Below are 12,874 nucleotides of genomic sequence, written 5' to 3'. Positions count from 1 at the left end.
GTCGTGGCACCTAAGTGGAAACAAAACAGATGTCAGCTGGTGCAGGCTGCGGGGGTGACAGGGGCCTCAGAGCTGAATGCTGGACGTGCGGCATGATGCTCTTCTGCTGTTCAGTAATATAGCTTAAATAAACTCTCCAGGACAAGAGCTGGCTTGCTGTGACATTTTTCAACTGTTGGATGAAAAAAATTCTGGCCCCCGAGCTGGGGTTCCAAGGTGTTTTGTTTAGTTTCTTTTTTTATTCTGGATTTGATTTCATCCTCATGAAATAAACTACTGTGGTACAACTGAGGGAACATTGACAGCCAAATTTAGGAGTGGGTCTATTGAAGACAGAGGGAGAGGATCGTGGGAGGAATAAATGGTGTTTCTAATGTGCTCTCTTTGCCCCATTTCGTCCAGGTGTTTTAACGGCAAATTAGGTTTTTCTTGCCACCCGCATCTAATCCCGTGTCTAATCCCGTGTCTATCCACACACCTTACATATTAGCACACATGCCTGCTATCAGGGAGGGATGCCCATTTTGTGTCCAGATGAATAATAGTCTAATGGGGAGAACAGAATTGTGTCATGCTGAAAGTATGTAGACTTCAGACATCTCCTGTAGGTATATTTCTGTCTTCCCTAAACTACATCCAAACATGGAGAATATGGACACGATTCTAAGTGATATAGAGTGGTGCTGGGCCGCCACACTATATGAGTAACTCAGTATGATGCTGTAGGCTGTTTGAGGTTAATGAGGCAGTCTGTGTTCCATTTTCTTGCAGCTGAGATATCAACATGGCTTGACCACCCCAGACCTGCAGCAGACACTACCCAACCTAAAGAACTTCCTGGAACATGGCCTGCTGGTCCGATGGTAAGAATCAGAGACACTTTACACCACGAATATTTCAGCATAAGTCATTGACGCCTGATAGAGGTTCTATAAAAATCATGTGTCTGTATGTACAGCACATTGCAGGATTTATATATTATATTGCAATTACTGCTGTCAAAATTAATGTGTTTATCTTTGCGTTAATTGTGAACTATTTTTTTTTAAATTAACGCCATTGACGCATTTTGTTTACTTCCTGTGTCGGCTGACGACGTGTGCCGCATAACCGTTATCCATTTGCCATTAGCCATCCTGGCTGAAGATGGATAAGGACAGGGAAGGAGTTTAAGGAGTTTAAAGTACGATTTGTCATGAAAACACACACAAAAAGTGACACGGGGAAATATGTGATACACACGCGAAACAGGAATTGTTTGTCACTTTCACGATGGACGTCAAAAAGAAAAGCGATCAATATATCGCAAGATACTCTTAGGTTGAAAGAAACAGGATGTTCTTTGTTATGCGGAGGGAGAGAAATAACTTGAAGCGTTAATTTGGTTCCGCATTAAAGTCAGCTCGAAGTTACGCTCGTCATCTGCTGCAGTGAAAACGCACAACATGACAGAAACAAGTCTTGCATATAGTCTGCGCGATGGTTTTTTTCAGAAACACGTAAAAGGCAGAGAATATAGGTGAAGAGTGTTGTTGTGGTTTCCGGGTTGACACACTCACTGCCTGTCACATCACAGCTCACACAGGAGATGGTTCCCTGACGCGTCCAGATGTTTAGCTGCTACATATCTGGACATGTCGGCGAGGCCTCAGTATGTCACTTTTGCCTTGATGGTTTTATTGGAATTCTGTAGTTCACAGGAGAGAATCTGTGAAAAAAATTGTATTTGAATTAAAATATTTTATTTGAGATGATTCACATTAAATACATAATTTTGCATTTAAATATCCATTATTACAAACTTCAGTCTTAAGAAATAAAAATGTGATTAATCGCGATTAATCACAGCAAATTGTGCGATTAATTAGTTTTTTTTATCGATTGACAGCACTAATTGCAATCTCTCTCAGATTGGTCACATAGTTTTTACTTACTATCGAAACTAGCTCGAGGAAGAACTGTTGTTTTGGCAGCAGAAAATGGGTCTGACACAGCACAGCATTGTCTGAAATCCTATGGAGGTCCCAGTTAAAGGTGCTATCTCTACCTCGCCTTTGTAATGATGTACCACCTACCATCAGTACCTCGACATTTAAAAAAAAGAAAGCAGTTGTTAATGCCGTTCGCAGCACCCACTTCTCGTCTCAGGCTCAAATCCCTGCCTCTCTTCCTCTTCAGTCTCATGGCTTGTAAGTTACCCTTCACTAAAAACCTGGGAGTTGGTCTGCATCAGACCTCAGCCCCACTGCCCTATAAAAAGAGAAAGCTGTCTTTGATCTCCACTCGTCTCCCAGGGTCAGCAAAGGGGAAAATTTGTATTACACACATTAATTGGATAATCTCTTGTTTTGAAAGGAAAGAAGCCATGAAAAGCCGGAGCTCTCAAATCAGCCCTCCATTGCCCCCGCCTCCTTAATGGGAAGTGGAAGGGCCCGAAGATAGATGAGATGAAAGTGTGTGGCCGCTAACCCCTTAAGCTACGTGTCTGTGTATATGTGTGGACACATGCATGGAAGTTTTTAAAGAAGTGGAAGTCTAACAGTGCCACAGTGACTTGCCACAACCACACTCCTGTGTGACTATGAGACCGCAGGGACAGGAACAAAAGCTGTTATGTGCTGACTCAGATGTCAAGACGCTGCCTTTATCAGGTTGGCTTTTTCAATGTCTCTTTAGTGATAACTCAGTATAAAACACAATGAATAAAATGCTTCAGTCTTTCTGCTAAGATAAGATAATTGGCTGCCTCATACTATCAGAAAACCAATATATACTGTACTGTAAGCACAGTCTATAATGATGCAGTGGAAACAGTTACAAATATATACATGAAAAATATGCAAAAAAACCCATAAACTTGCCATTCTCTCATCTTAAATCATTTTCAGCCCAATTTAAATCCTCCAGTGAGGATGAGGAGGTGACTGTTTTTACAATGTCCTGTAATATGAGGGATGTGCACAGATTTTTCTTCACATGTTGTACCATTACTTTCCAATTTCAGTTTAAGTCCTCCTTCCCTGTTTGAGAAGCCTAAACTCGGATACAGTTTCCAATGCTGAGACCCAGCTTAGGAAATATGACTGTATAAAAAAGCTGCAGATGATTATTCTATGTAGACTGTGTGTGAGAGGCTAATCTACTTCCTCTATTCTTCCTTGCCACCTCTTTCTTTCTTTCTTTCAAGCATCCAAACACGGATGATGTGATGAAGGATATGGCTGATAGAACTGTTTCCAGAACAGATTTGGAAACAGTTCCTCCCTCCATATAGAAGGAATTCCTCATACATTCAGTCTGCATAGAGAGACCCAAACCACGGGAGCGTTGAAGAATCATTTTATACAAAACGGATGGAAAAACTGAGGAAAAGTAGATTGCGCGTAATAATACAAACGTATGTGCATTTTGTACAGTGGGCATATAATGCTCATCTGTGGAGCTGCTGATCTTATCTTTATACATTTCCAAACAGCACGGTCTCAGAAACACATCATAACATGTCATAATATATATAGTCAAGCTCTGGGGAAAAATGGGCAGCATAGGTTTTTAAAAAAAAATAAATCTTGGTCAAGGACAAGGAACAGTGAAAAAATTACTAAGAAAAAGACAGAGACAGTACCAGAAACCAAATCTTTGTAAACTGCAGTCTGCTGAGATCAAAGCAAATGCATTCAACATGCTCCCATTTGCCGCTCCACATCCGCTGAGGGCCTGGCAGAGGTTCACAGGGCCCTAATCCCACTCCAGTGCCTGGAAGCATGGCTGCGTACACAGGGGGGAGGCAAGGTGTGGCAGGGCGCCGGGCCAGGCAGATTCATCACTGCAGCTGGAGGATGTGAACCATCCCAAAGATCCCATAGTGCAGTGAAAAGTTAGCAAAACCACTGTAGTCCCCATGTGCTACATGATGTACACAGTGTTGTGACATTTTGACAGCGGCAGTCTCATCAATGACAGATGAAAAGACATAATCTTAAATTTATTTAACATTAAAACAGGCAGGTGCTCTACAAATGCACTATATTTACAATGATTAATGATGATTTGAAGAATAAATCATCTTTTCCCTGATCATGTGATATTGTACAAAGGTACATTGGTCCTTCAAACACCATTTCCTCACTATCAGTCAGGAATATTAATGACATACCATTTCTCCTCGCTCTCTTACATAAACATTTCGCCAACCATATGTTTGCATTTGAAATAATAGTTTTTCATAAGAATAACTGTCTTGGCAAGATCTCACACATGTAATGTTTGGCATCAATATGTCCAGTTAACCTGACTTAAACTAATGTGTCCAGCTTTTGTCAGTACACTGCTCATTATAGAAAGTAGACAGTAAATACCCCTACAATTTATTACTCTTCATGAGGAGGGACGTTTTGTCATGTAGGCTACATGTATGAAAGTGATCTCTCACACACACACACACACACACACACACACACACACACACCACGAGAAGTGTGTACAGTACTGCTGATCATCAACGTTGATCAAACAAGGTCCAGCTAAGATTGTTCAACTGAATAACCTTAAAGGAGAATTATGATGCTCATTATATTTTTATTCAGTGACTCCACGAATGCAGCTTTGCATGATTCACAGTTCAAAAAATACAGCAATCAAAAGAGCCTTCGATTGAAACGGACAACTTTAACCCAGACCTTCTTCAGAGGACCACCTCATCCTCTTACCGTTGTGGAGGCTCTAACAGCAAACTATAAGACTAAGTAACTAGTCACTTTTTTACTATTCTGCTATCCACTTTGCTGCTGAAACACCCACATTTCCCCATTGTGGGACAAATAAAGGATTATTTTATCTTAAAATTGATTAAGAGAGCATAATGAAATGAAGTGTTAACCACTCGAATTAATCTGTAAGTGTTCTAGCTCAAATCCGATCCTAAATATGGAAGTGGAACATCTGCTGCAACAAAGATTACGACAGGACGTATCTGTCTGAAAATATTTGCCCATTACCTGTTGATTGTGTGACACAACTTTCAGTCACAATCAATATGTAGAAATGTTTCTATATACGCCCCTGTAAATAGTTCTACTTTGGGAAAATTGTCTGCTCACAGAAAATACAAACGTTAGTAAAAGGTTATTCTGCTGTTGCCAAACAACTGTTTGTTATCTGTATACTGCAGTACATTTAATGTCCATAATACTGCTGACATGATGAGCCGACATCAGTTTGTCAAGTAGTAGAAGAAATCATTGGAAGATTGGTTGTGAGCAGTCTGATGCCTGAGCCCCTGTTACCTCATTATTTGATTCTTTGGTCTTGTGTAATACGAACATCTGACTTTGTAACAATGGTTACAACGATTAGATTAGCTTATTTTAGCATAAAGACTTGAAGCTTGTTGTTTTTGTGTGGATTAAACAAACAAGATGTAGTATGACATGTTAATTATTAAACTGCAGATGTGCTGAAAGGCAGATATTTTTTTTACCAGTTTCCACTCTTTATTCTTAGCTATTTTAACTGTAGAGAGTCCCGTCAAATCCAGAATGAATAGGTGTATTTTCCAAAATGACATGTTATCAGACATATACAGATATTTTTGATTAAAATAATAATAATAATGCATTTATATTTGCATTTACCTGTCATCTCAGTATTATATTTTAGTTAAAAAAATGATATCACTCTCTTAGTAATCAATGTAGTACACCAGTCATGTGCCTAAGGTTGAGCAGTGTTGTTCCTTGTTGATCATGTCGCTCATGCCATGTTGTGGTGATTCCATGTCTTCAAAAGCCAGACTGCCCTGTTGAAGAAAAATGAAAACATCCGACAGCTTCCTTCAGAGCACATTGTAGTTTCACAACGATTTCCTTAAACCACATTAAACAACCTAATCTCATCTGCCATTGTTTGCTTTGGCCCATAATAATGGCTCCCTAGCAGGACTGGGATAAGAAGAGGTGCATGTCGTTGGACAGTGGAAAGGTCTGGCTTACCGAATTCCTGAGTCGGTCTGAAGTATGCCAGGTTTGACATCAGCAGTGGAAAGGAAGAGAGCAGGATAAATCTTTGGAGGAGTGAGTGCTATTTCTGGATCAGCATCTCAAGTTTTCTGCATGATGATTTGGGTACAGGCCTCTGAGCTGTATTCAGTGCCCAGTCAAGTTGTTGTCAGAGTGATGTAGAAGAGAGTGAGGCCTAGTGAAAACTAAAGACTTACTGTAGGTGGCTAGCTTGGGCTACCAGTAGAAGGAACCAATGGCGAGTGAGGTTTACACACTGCACAGCACTTGACTGGCTGGCCACCGTTACACATGCACAACAAAACAAAAAATGCAAGAATTAAATCCCCCTTCCAAATATTTTTTGCTTGGTGACATTCTGAAAAGCTGTGCATTGATCAAGGCTAATTGAACCACGATCATTAGGTAAATTAGTCGCAATGTCATCTATTGTCTCACAATACGGAGCGCTGACAGTGGCTGGTCCACTTAAGATTTTATCGTTGTATTGCACTATACACTGTTCACGTTTCAGCGCTTTATTTATTTAAAAAACAATCTTATTTAGGTATTTTATCTGGTGTATTGGTGAAGAAGCATTGATCACTTTGAGGGTTGGATTAATTTTGTCCCCATCGGGGATTAAAATAATTTAGCAGAGGTTGGAATATAGAGAGCAGAAAGGGGAAAATCTGGCTCATCCCCCTGGGCATATTGCACTCTGTATATGACAGAGTGCATTTCCCAAAACTTCCATTTACAAAGTTAAAACTTTATTCATACTGAGCTGAGGAGTACAAAAAATGTACCCAGTAACTTTATTATATGCAACATTATAACTTCTAGTTGACCGCAGCGTCCACCAGAACAGGCATCGGTCAAACTCAGAGAAGCCTGCCAACAAATCATGGGTGAATACTGTCTCAACTGAATTCTGATACAATGATTATTTGAACCCAGCTATGTTTTTAATAAAACAAAAAAATCTGCAGTCATTCTATCAGTTCTGTGAGGCTGTACAATGGGAGATGTTGATGGCGCCTAGATGGGGTCACCAAAGTCATTACAGTTCCTCCTTAGGGAGACATGAATGTGCATACTAAATTTTGTTGCAAACCACCCAATAGGTGTCACCACATTTCACTTTAAACCACAAATGTCCACCTTATGGTGGTTCTAAAGGAAAGGTCAGGGCACCAGAGTCATTAGGAGTCTTCCTCTGGGGATCATGAATGTAGATTCAATTGGGAATTTATTATGTACATCTGACTAATGGAATGGAATGGAATAGAACAGTCCTGCAATAAATCCTCCCTTCATGTTGGTTATAATGTTCAGGCTATGTTGAAACTTTTTAGAGGTCTTGATTTAACTGCATGATCATAGGATAGGATCTATTGCCAGACAGTTGTATAAGTTTGCAATCATGGGTATACCAAACATGTCCTAAATATAATGACAGTCTATCCAATAACAGTTGACATGGTGTGGACCAAAGTGGAGGGCCAACCCAATGACCAACGTAGCAAACAATTGAATTCCACCTCTTCTCAAAAAGCACCAGGACTACTTACATAAATTATTTTGTGCAAGGGGATGGGAATTTCCGTAAGGCAACAGAGTAAATGTTTATAAAGAATATGCAAAATCTCACAGTGCACCAAGTATGTCAACAACGGACACAGTTAGTTCCTGCAATGGTGATCATATTCTGTAATGATGCTTTATGAGTTCCAGCTTTTCCAAACAACTTTCTGAAAACATTTTTCCACAGTTCTGTCTTCCCAGCACCCTTCAGTGACACGTATATTCACAGTGGCTATACATGTCTGGACTAATTGCCCTAAAAAAACATGTCATTGGTGAAAGAATGAAAATGTTTTTTCGAATGTGAATAATGTTATGACTGCCCCGGAGGTTTGCTTGGCTGAAGAACTCCCTAACACACCCATTCTCCTCTGCTACTCATACGCTGCAGCACAATTTGACACAAATAACAGAACTAATGCAGGCCCAACCAAGACACAGAGTGGAACAAAATAACATGCTCCAAATAAGACATTTCTGACTATACAAAAGACTCTGTGATGACCATGAGATTTTTTTTTTTTGCCAGTGTCAGTAATACATTTGTTTGTGGCATAGATGTCCTGCTGAAATCAGAGCGAATGGATTTTATGCGAGGCAGTCAGCTGGAGGGAGGAATGGAAGAAAATGGCTGATTATAATTAAAATCAAAGACGACTAATCAGAAGTTGCCGTAAGGACATCACTCAATCAAGCTTGAAAGAAATGTAGTAGCCACTTATTAGCTTGTTATAAATGATGCATTGAAACCTTAACTTCACTCAATACCAGCTGTCTCCGCTTTCCAAACCTGTATTGTGTTTCAAAGAGTCGGAACCACATTTTCCACTTACTTAAATGATAATTGACTTCTCATGACATCTGTCTTTATTCCTTTCCACCAAATCAGGTTCTGTATTTTTTGACCGGCTTCCAGAGATCCCATGATGGTTTCATTTGAAAAAAATATTCACAGATATGTGTTTGAGATGGTAAATCATTCAACTCCTATATATTCCTTTTTTCTTACTGCTATTTATCTCTCCAAAAATTAAATGTTAAAGAGCACATTGTTCCTATTTTGCCTGAAAATCCTTTGCCGCCGAATTAACCATGTGCTCGTTTGGAGGGGCAGGCTTAAGCCATTTGTATTAAATGATGTGTCTTGATGGACATGCACTGCCAAGTAAAGCATGCCCCATCTCCTGTTCTGCCCACTTAAGACTAACACTCTCGCAGCCTCAGGTCATTACCCTATGCCTTTATTTTCTTAACCCTGACCTCAGTTCCCAATCCAACATTTACATGTGTGTGCCTCCAATTAGCTGACATGTTAGACATGAGGTGCAGTATTTACAGGTTGTTACCATGAGCGGTTACATACTGTACCTTTAGACCTTGGATGGTTCTCATTTACTCTATCACGGGCACTTTGAAGTTTGACAAGCTTTCCATAAAACTAGACAGACTTCTGCTCCCGACTCTGCGCTGTCCTGCCTATGAACCCTGTCAGGACCACCTCGCCAAGGTGCTTGTCTGCATGGGTCAAGGTAGTACACAAGAAACGCATATATTCAACTAGTGCTCTCAATACTGGTGTGTAAGCGCCACTGTTTTGAGCAAGACTTCTTTTACCAAGCGACAGGCGAAAATTTACAAGAACATCTATTATAACTGAACGTTCAACTGAACAAGCAGAGATTTGTCCCTAAGTCCTTAACCAACAGATGTGAATCTCCGGAGAGCACGGGGAGGCCCTGCTTCACCTTTGACCCCAACAGGACAGAGCCTCACCTCCTGAGATAGTGGACTCGTCACGTTAAGCAGACTGCTAAGTAGTCTAGTAAATTATACATGGCCTTGGGCTATCAGAGGAGGTGGTGAGGCCCCCATTTAAGTAAATTTATGGCTCCAGTACTGGGGTGGGGTGGGGTGTCCCAGATCCAGAGTCTGTTATCTGTTATGGAGGAAAATGTCTGACATACTTGGGTGGCCGCCTGCTGTGCTCCTCCACTCAGCAGATCGTGAGGCGAGTCTCACAGGCTGCACAAAATGCTTTCTGAATGTTGTAAGGTGGAGGGATTTACAAAGAGCTGCAGCTGTCTTTGTCCTGGATCAGGGGGAAGGAGCTGGGTTATTTGGGTGGAGGGCTGCTGATGACATCCATGGAGAACCAGGTCCAAATAGAACCTGGGCGTCTCAAACGCCCCCTCAGGACATCCGAGTCATGAGGGCTGTAGAGATTCATATTAACTGTGATAAATAGAAAACATACAAAATATTTTTCTCGAATTTGACGCTGTTCATAGAAGTAGTTTTATTGTCACTGCTTTTCTTTATGTCCTTGCTCATTTTAATGTTCCTCTCTTTCCTCCTTCACAGTGACCGGCACAATGTCTCTAGCTCCATCCCGGTGCCGTCCAAGTCCCAGCTTGGCGTGTCTGCCGCCTCAGAGATAGGCTACCCCTGCCACACCAGCTCCCCAGACCGAGGCCTGAGGAAAAGGGCGAGCTCGGAGGCAGATAAGTACAGGCCAACACCTCCACCCAGCTACGATACAGCCATGAATGACGAGCAGCTCCTGGGTGCCCTGGCACCACCCGAGCCTTCACCCAAGCACCTGTCCTCCTCCCTCGATGCTGGCATGGCCTCACTTAACCTGACCAAGACTACAGAGGCCAACGAGGAGGGAGAGCAGAGGGAGGAGAAGGAGCAGGGTGGGGAGAATGCAGTAGAGGTAGAAAGAGGCAGAAGCACTGATGGAGAGGCTGCACTAGATACAAGTGAAGAGACTGAAAAACGACCACCCAGCAGCACTGGGGCACCTAACTCTTCTCCAGTGCAGGGAGCTGGTGAAGAAACAGTGGCTGCTGTTCAGCACACGGGTACCATGAACGGTTCTTTGGTACCAGGACAGGTGCCCGTTAGCCTGGTCCCAGAGCCGCGTTGCTCTGTGGAGCAAGCTGAGGAAATCATGGGCACAGAGGCCACCGGCTTAGGCCTGGGGTTGGGCGTAGGAATGGGGTTAGGGTTAGTAGATGAGGCCCGGCTGGAAGACTACCGCTGCATCCCTGTGGACCACGCTGTAGCCGTGGAGTGCGACGAACATGTGCTGGGTGAGCTGGACGTGGCCGGCTTTGAGGAGTTCTCCAGGCGCATCTATGCACTAAATGAGAACATGTCCAGCTTCCGCAGGCCGCGCAAGAACTCTGATAAGTGAGGAAGAAGACCTAGAGCGAGACATGGAGAACCTTGCACAGGGGGTTTTGGAAAAATACGAAGAAGTGACACGAAATGTGTGGGCACAGCATCTGATTGCAGCATCAGAAATCATAGGAGCTATTCTGGAAAAATGACCAATTTGCACTTATTGTAAACATTTCCATAGAATAGTTAAAAGTGGAAGTACTGGTACAGTAAGCTTTACTTTTATTTTTGATTCCAGCATAAATATATATTTTAAACACTGGATACAAAACAACAATGCACGCTCTTTTTTTGGCCTCAGTATTAAAAATCACCCTCTAAGATTTAGTCATTTTTGTAGTCTGTTCTTCATACTATGGACCATTAGTGTAAAATCATACACTATGATGTGTATTATTTAAACCTTGCTTACATACTGTTAATGCTACAAGGCACATTTTGTGCTGAACCTCATTATTATCGCCATCATCTCTAAATTGCAAGATCTCTAAAAAGATTCACATCCAAACCCACGGTGCAGAATCACGAGGGTACTAAAATGTTTTTGTGCAGCATCACCAAATAATGCAATCTATTTGTTGTTGGAAATTTATCAATTATAGAATCAATCACAGTCCTTAACTAATGCACATGATGAGTATGATTGCAACTGGAAGCATTTTTTCACAGTGGACCATCTTCTATCGCAGAGTCTGCTGTCCCAGTGCTTTCACATTTGACTGTACTAGCAAATGTTCGGATGCCTCCCGAGCCGTCGTTCAGAGTGCATGGCAGTGGCCGTGTGCTGGAGGGAGGACAAGGGTGTTTGTATGCTTCACGTTCGCATGCAGCCACTGTCACACATCACAGTTAGGTGTCAAATAATCTCACCAATGACCTTTGACCACTGCAGGACTTTGCTTCCACAAAGTGAGGTGGGAGCTGGAACCAGTCGCCCAGTCAGAGGCTCCCCAACATGTCCTCCTCTTCAACAGCAGCTCAACCCACTGAGTTTCTCCTTCAGGTTCAGAGATGAGGATCAGCATCATGAGGGGCAGGTTGGAGCTCACGGCACATAGCAGGGATAGGGTGCAATTGTTTGTCGTTTCATCTTCATGTGCTTTTTTTTAAAAATGTACCCCATCATTATAAACTTCAACATTAATGTTATGTCCACTGATTCTCATATTCAGTAGACCAAAAACTACATTCTGTGTCTGTGTTCTGTTGGAACTTCCCACTCAGGCTTTATTGTAAGTGTTACAATCCCACTGTCTGTGATTTTGTCCCGTCTCCCTTTTCTGAATGCTTTTTCTTGCACTGATTTTCAAATAATGCGTTATTTATGTCTCTCAGCAATTGTGTGCTCTGTTTCAAAGGAAATCAGTGATTAGCTTTACTTTCCCAAGTGACATGGGACGTCCCTCTTTAATTCTTTCAGATGTTACACTGATCATCATAACTGGTGTGTGGTTCCTGATATGGACAGATTCTTTGCATCACCTGCCATGACAAAGATGGACTCTCGGCCGGCAGCCCACTTTATGTTTCAGAGTTTCAGATCCTGTAGTGTGGCTGCTGACTGTATTTAAAACTAAAAGATGAACCATGTTAGATAATTTCCATAAACTGCTATACAGTTCAGTAAGTGACATGTACATATACTTTTGTATGAATTTTTGTTTCCTTTTTTGGGGTTATTAAAGACTTACAGTCCAATGGCATGGATGTATGTAGCTCCCTTTCAAAGAGTGGTCTGCCTGTATCTGTATTGGCGTGGTTGTGCTTAAGTTTGCGCGTGAGGTGGTTTTAACAGTGAAATGATAAATATATGACGCATGAAGGACACGATGATTTAAAAATAGCATGAAAATTCACAGATGAATACACTCTGAATTTAATGCTGATGTCAGCATGATAACATCATGTGATGAAATCTCAAAACTTCAAAACCACAAATTATTTTCATGTACAAGATATCACAGAAGTCAATCTCTTTCAGCCTGGACCAAAGTGTTTTAGCTAACCGACAAATAGGGTGGCACGGCGCAGTGGTAAGCAGATTCTGGGTTTCGAGCCCGGTTCGGAGTTCTTTCTGTTGGGAGTTTGCATTTTCTACCCGTATC

General features: G+C 41.8%; 1 protein-coding gene across 2 annotated transcripts in view; it reads left to right on the top strand.

Moving 5' to 3' along the window:
* uvrag (UV radiation resistance associated gene) overlaps positions 1 to 12,497 on the top strand; it is an 85,791-nt gene extending 73,294 nt beyond the window's left edge. The window contains exons 14-16 of one of the 2 annotated variants that reach the window (XR_004790144.2): positions 772 to 863; positions 9,945 to 11,572; positions 11,662 to 12,497. Coding sequence is in view for 1 of the 2 variants with exons in the window: in XM_035625395.2 (XP_035481288.2) it covers positions 772 to 863; positions 9,945 to 10,782 (930 nt within the window). In the remaining variant the exon portion in view is untranslated. Of the gene's footprint in view, positions 1 to 771; positions 864 to 9,944 lie in introns of both variants that reach the window. The other variant, XM_035625395.2, reaches the window with a different exon arrangement.
* Positions 12,498 to 12,874: the final 377 nt, after the last annotated feature.

This window comes from Scophthalmus maximus, chromosome 2 (assembly GCF_022379125.1).
Source record: "Scophthalmus maximus strain ysfricsl-2021 chromosome 2, ASM2237912v1, whole genome shotgun sequence".
In the NCBI taxonomy this organism is placed as follows: domain Eukaryota; kingdom Metazoa; phylum Chordata; class Actinopteri; order Pleuronectiformes; family Scophthalmidae; genus Scophthalmus; species Scophthalmus maximus.
This window is presented reverse-complemented; position numbering and strand designations above follow the sequence as displayed.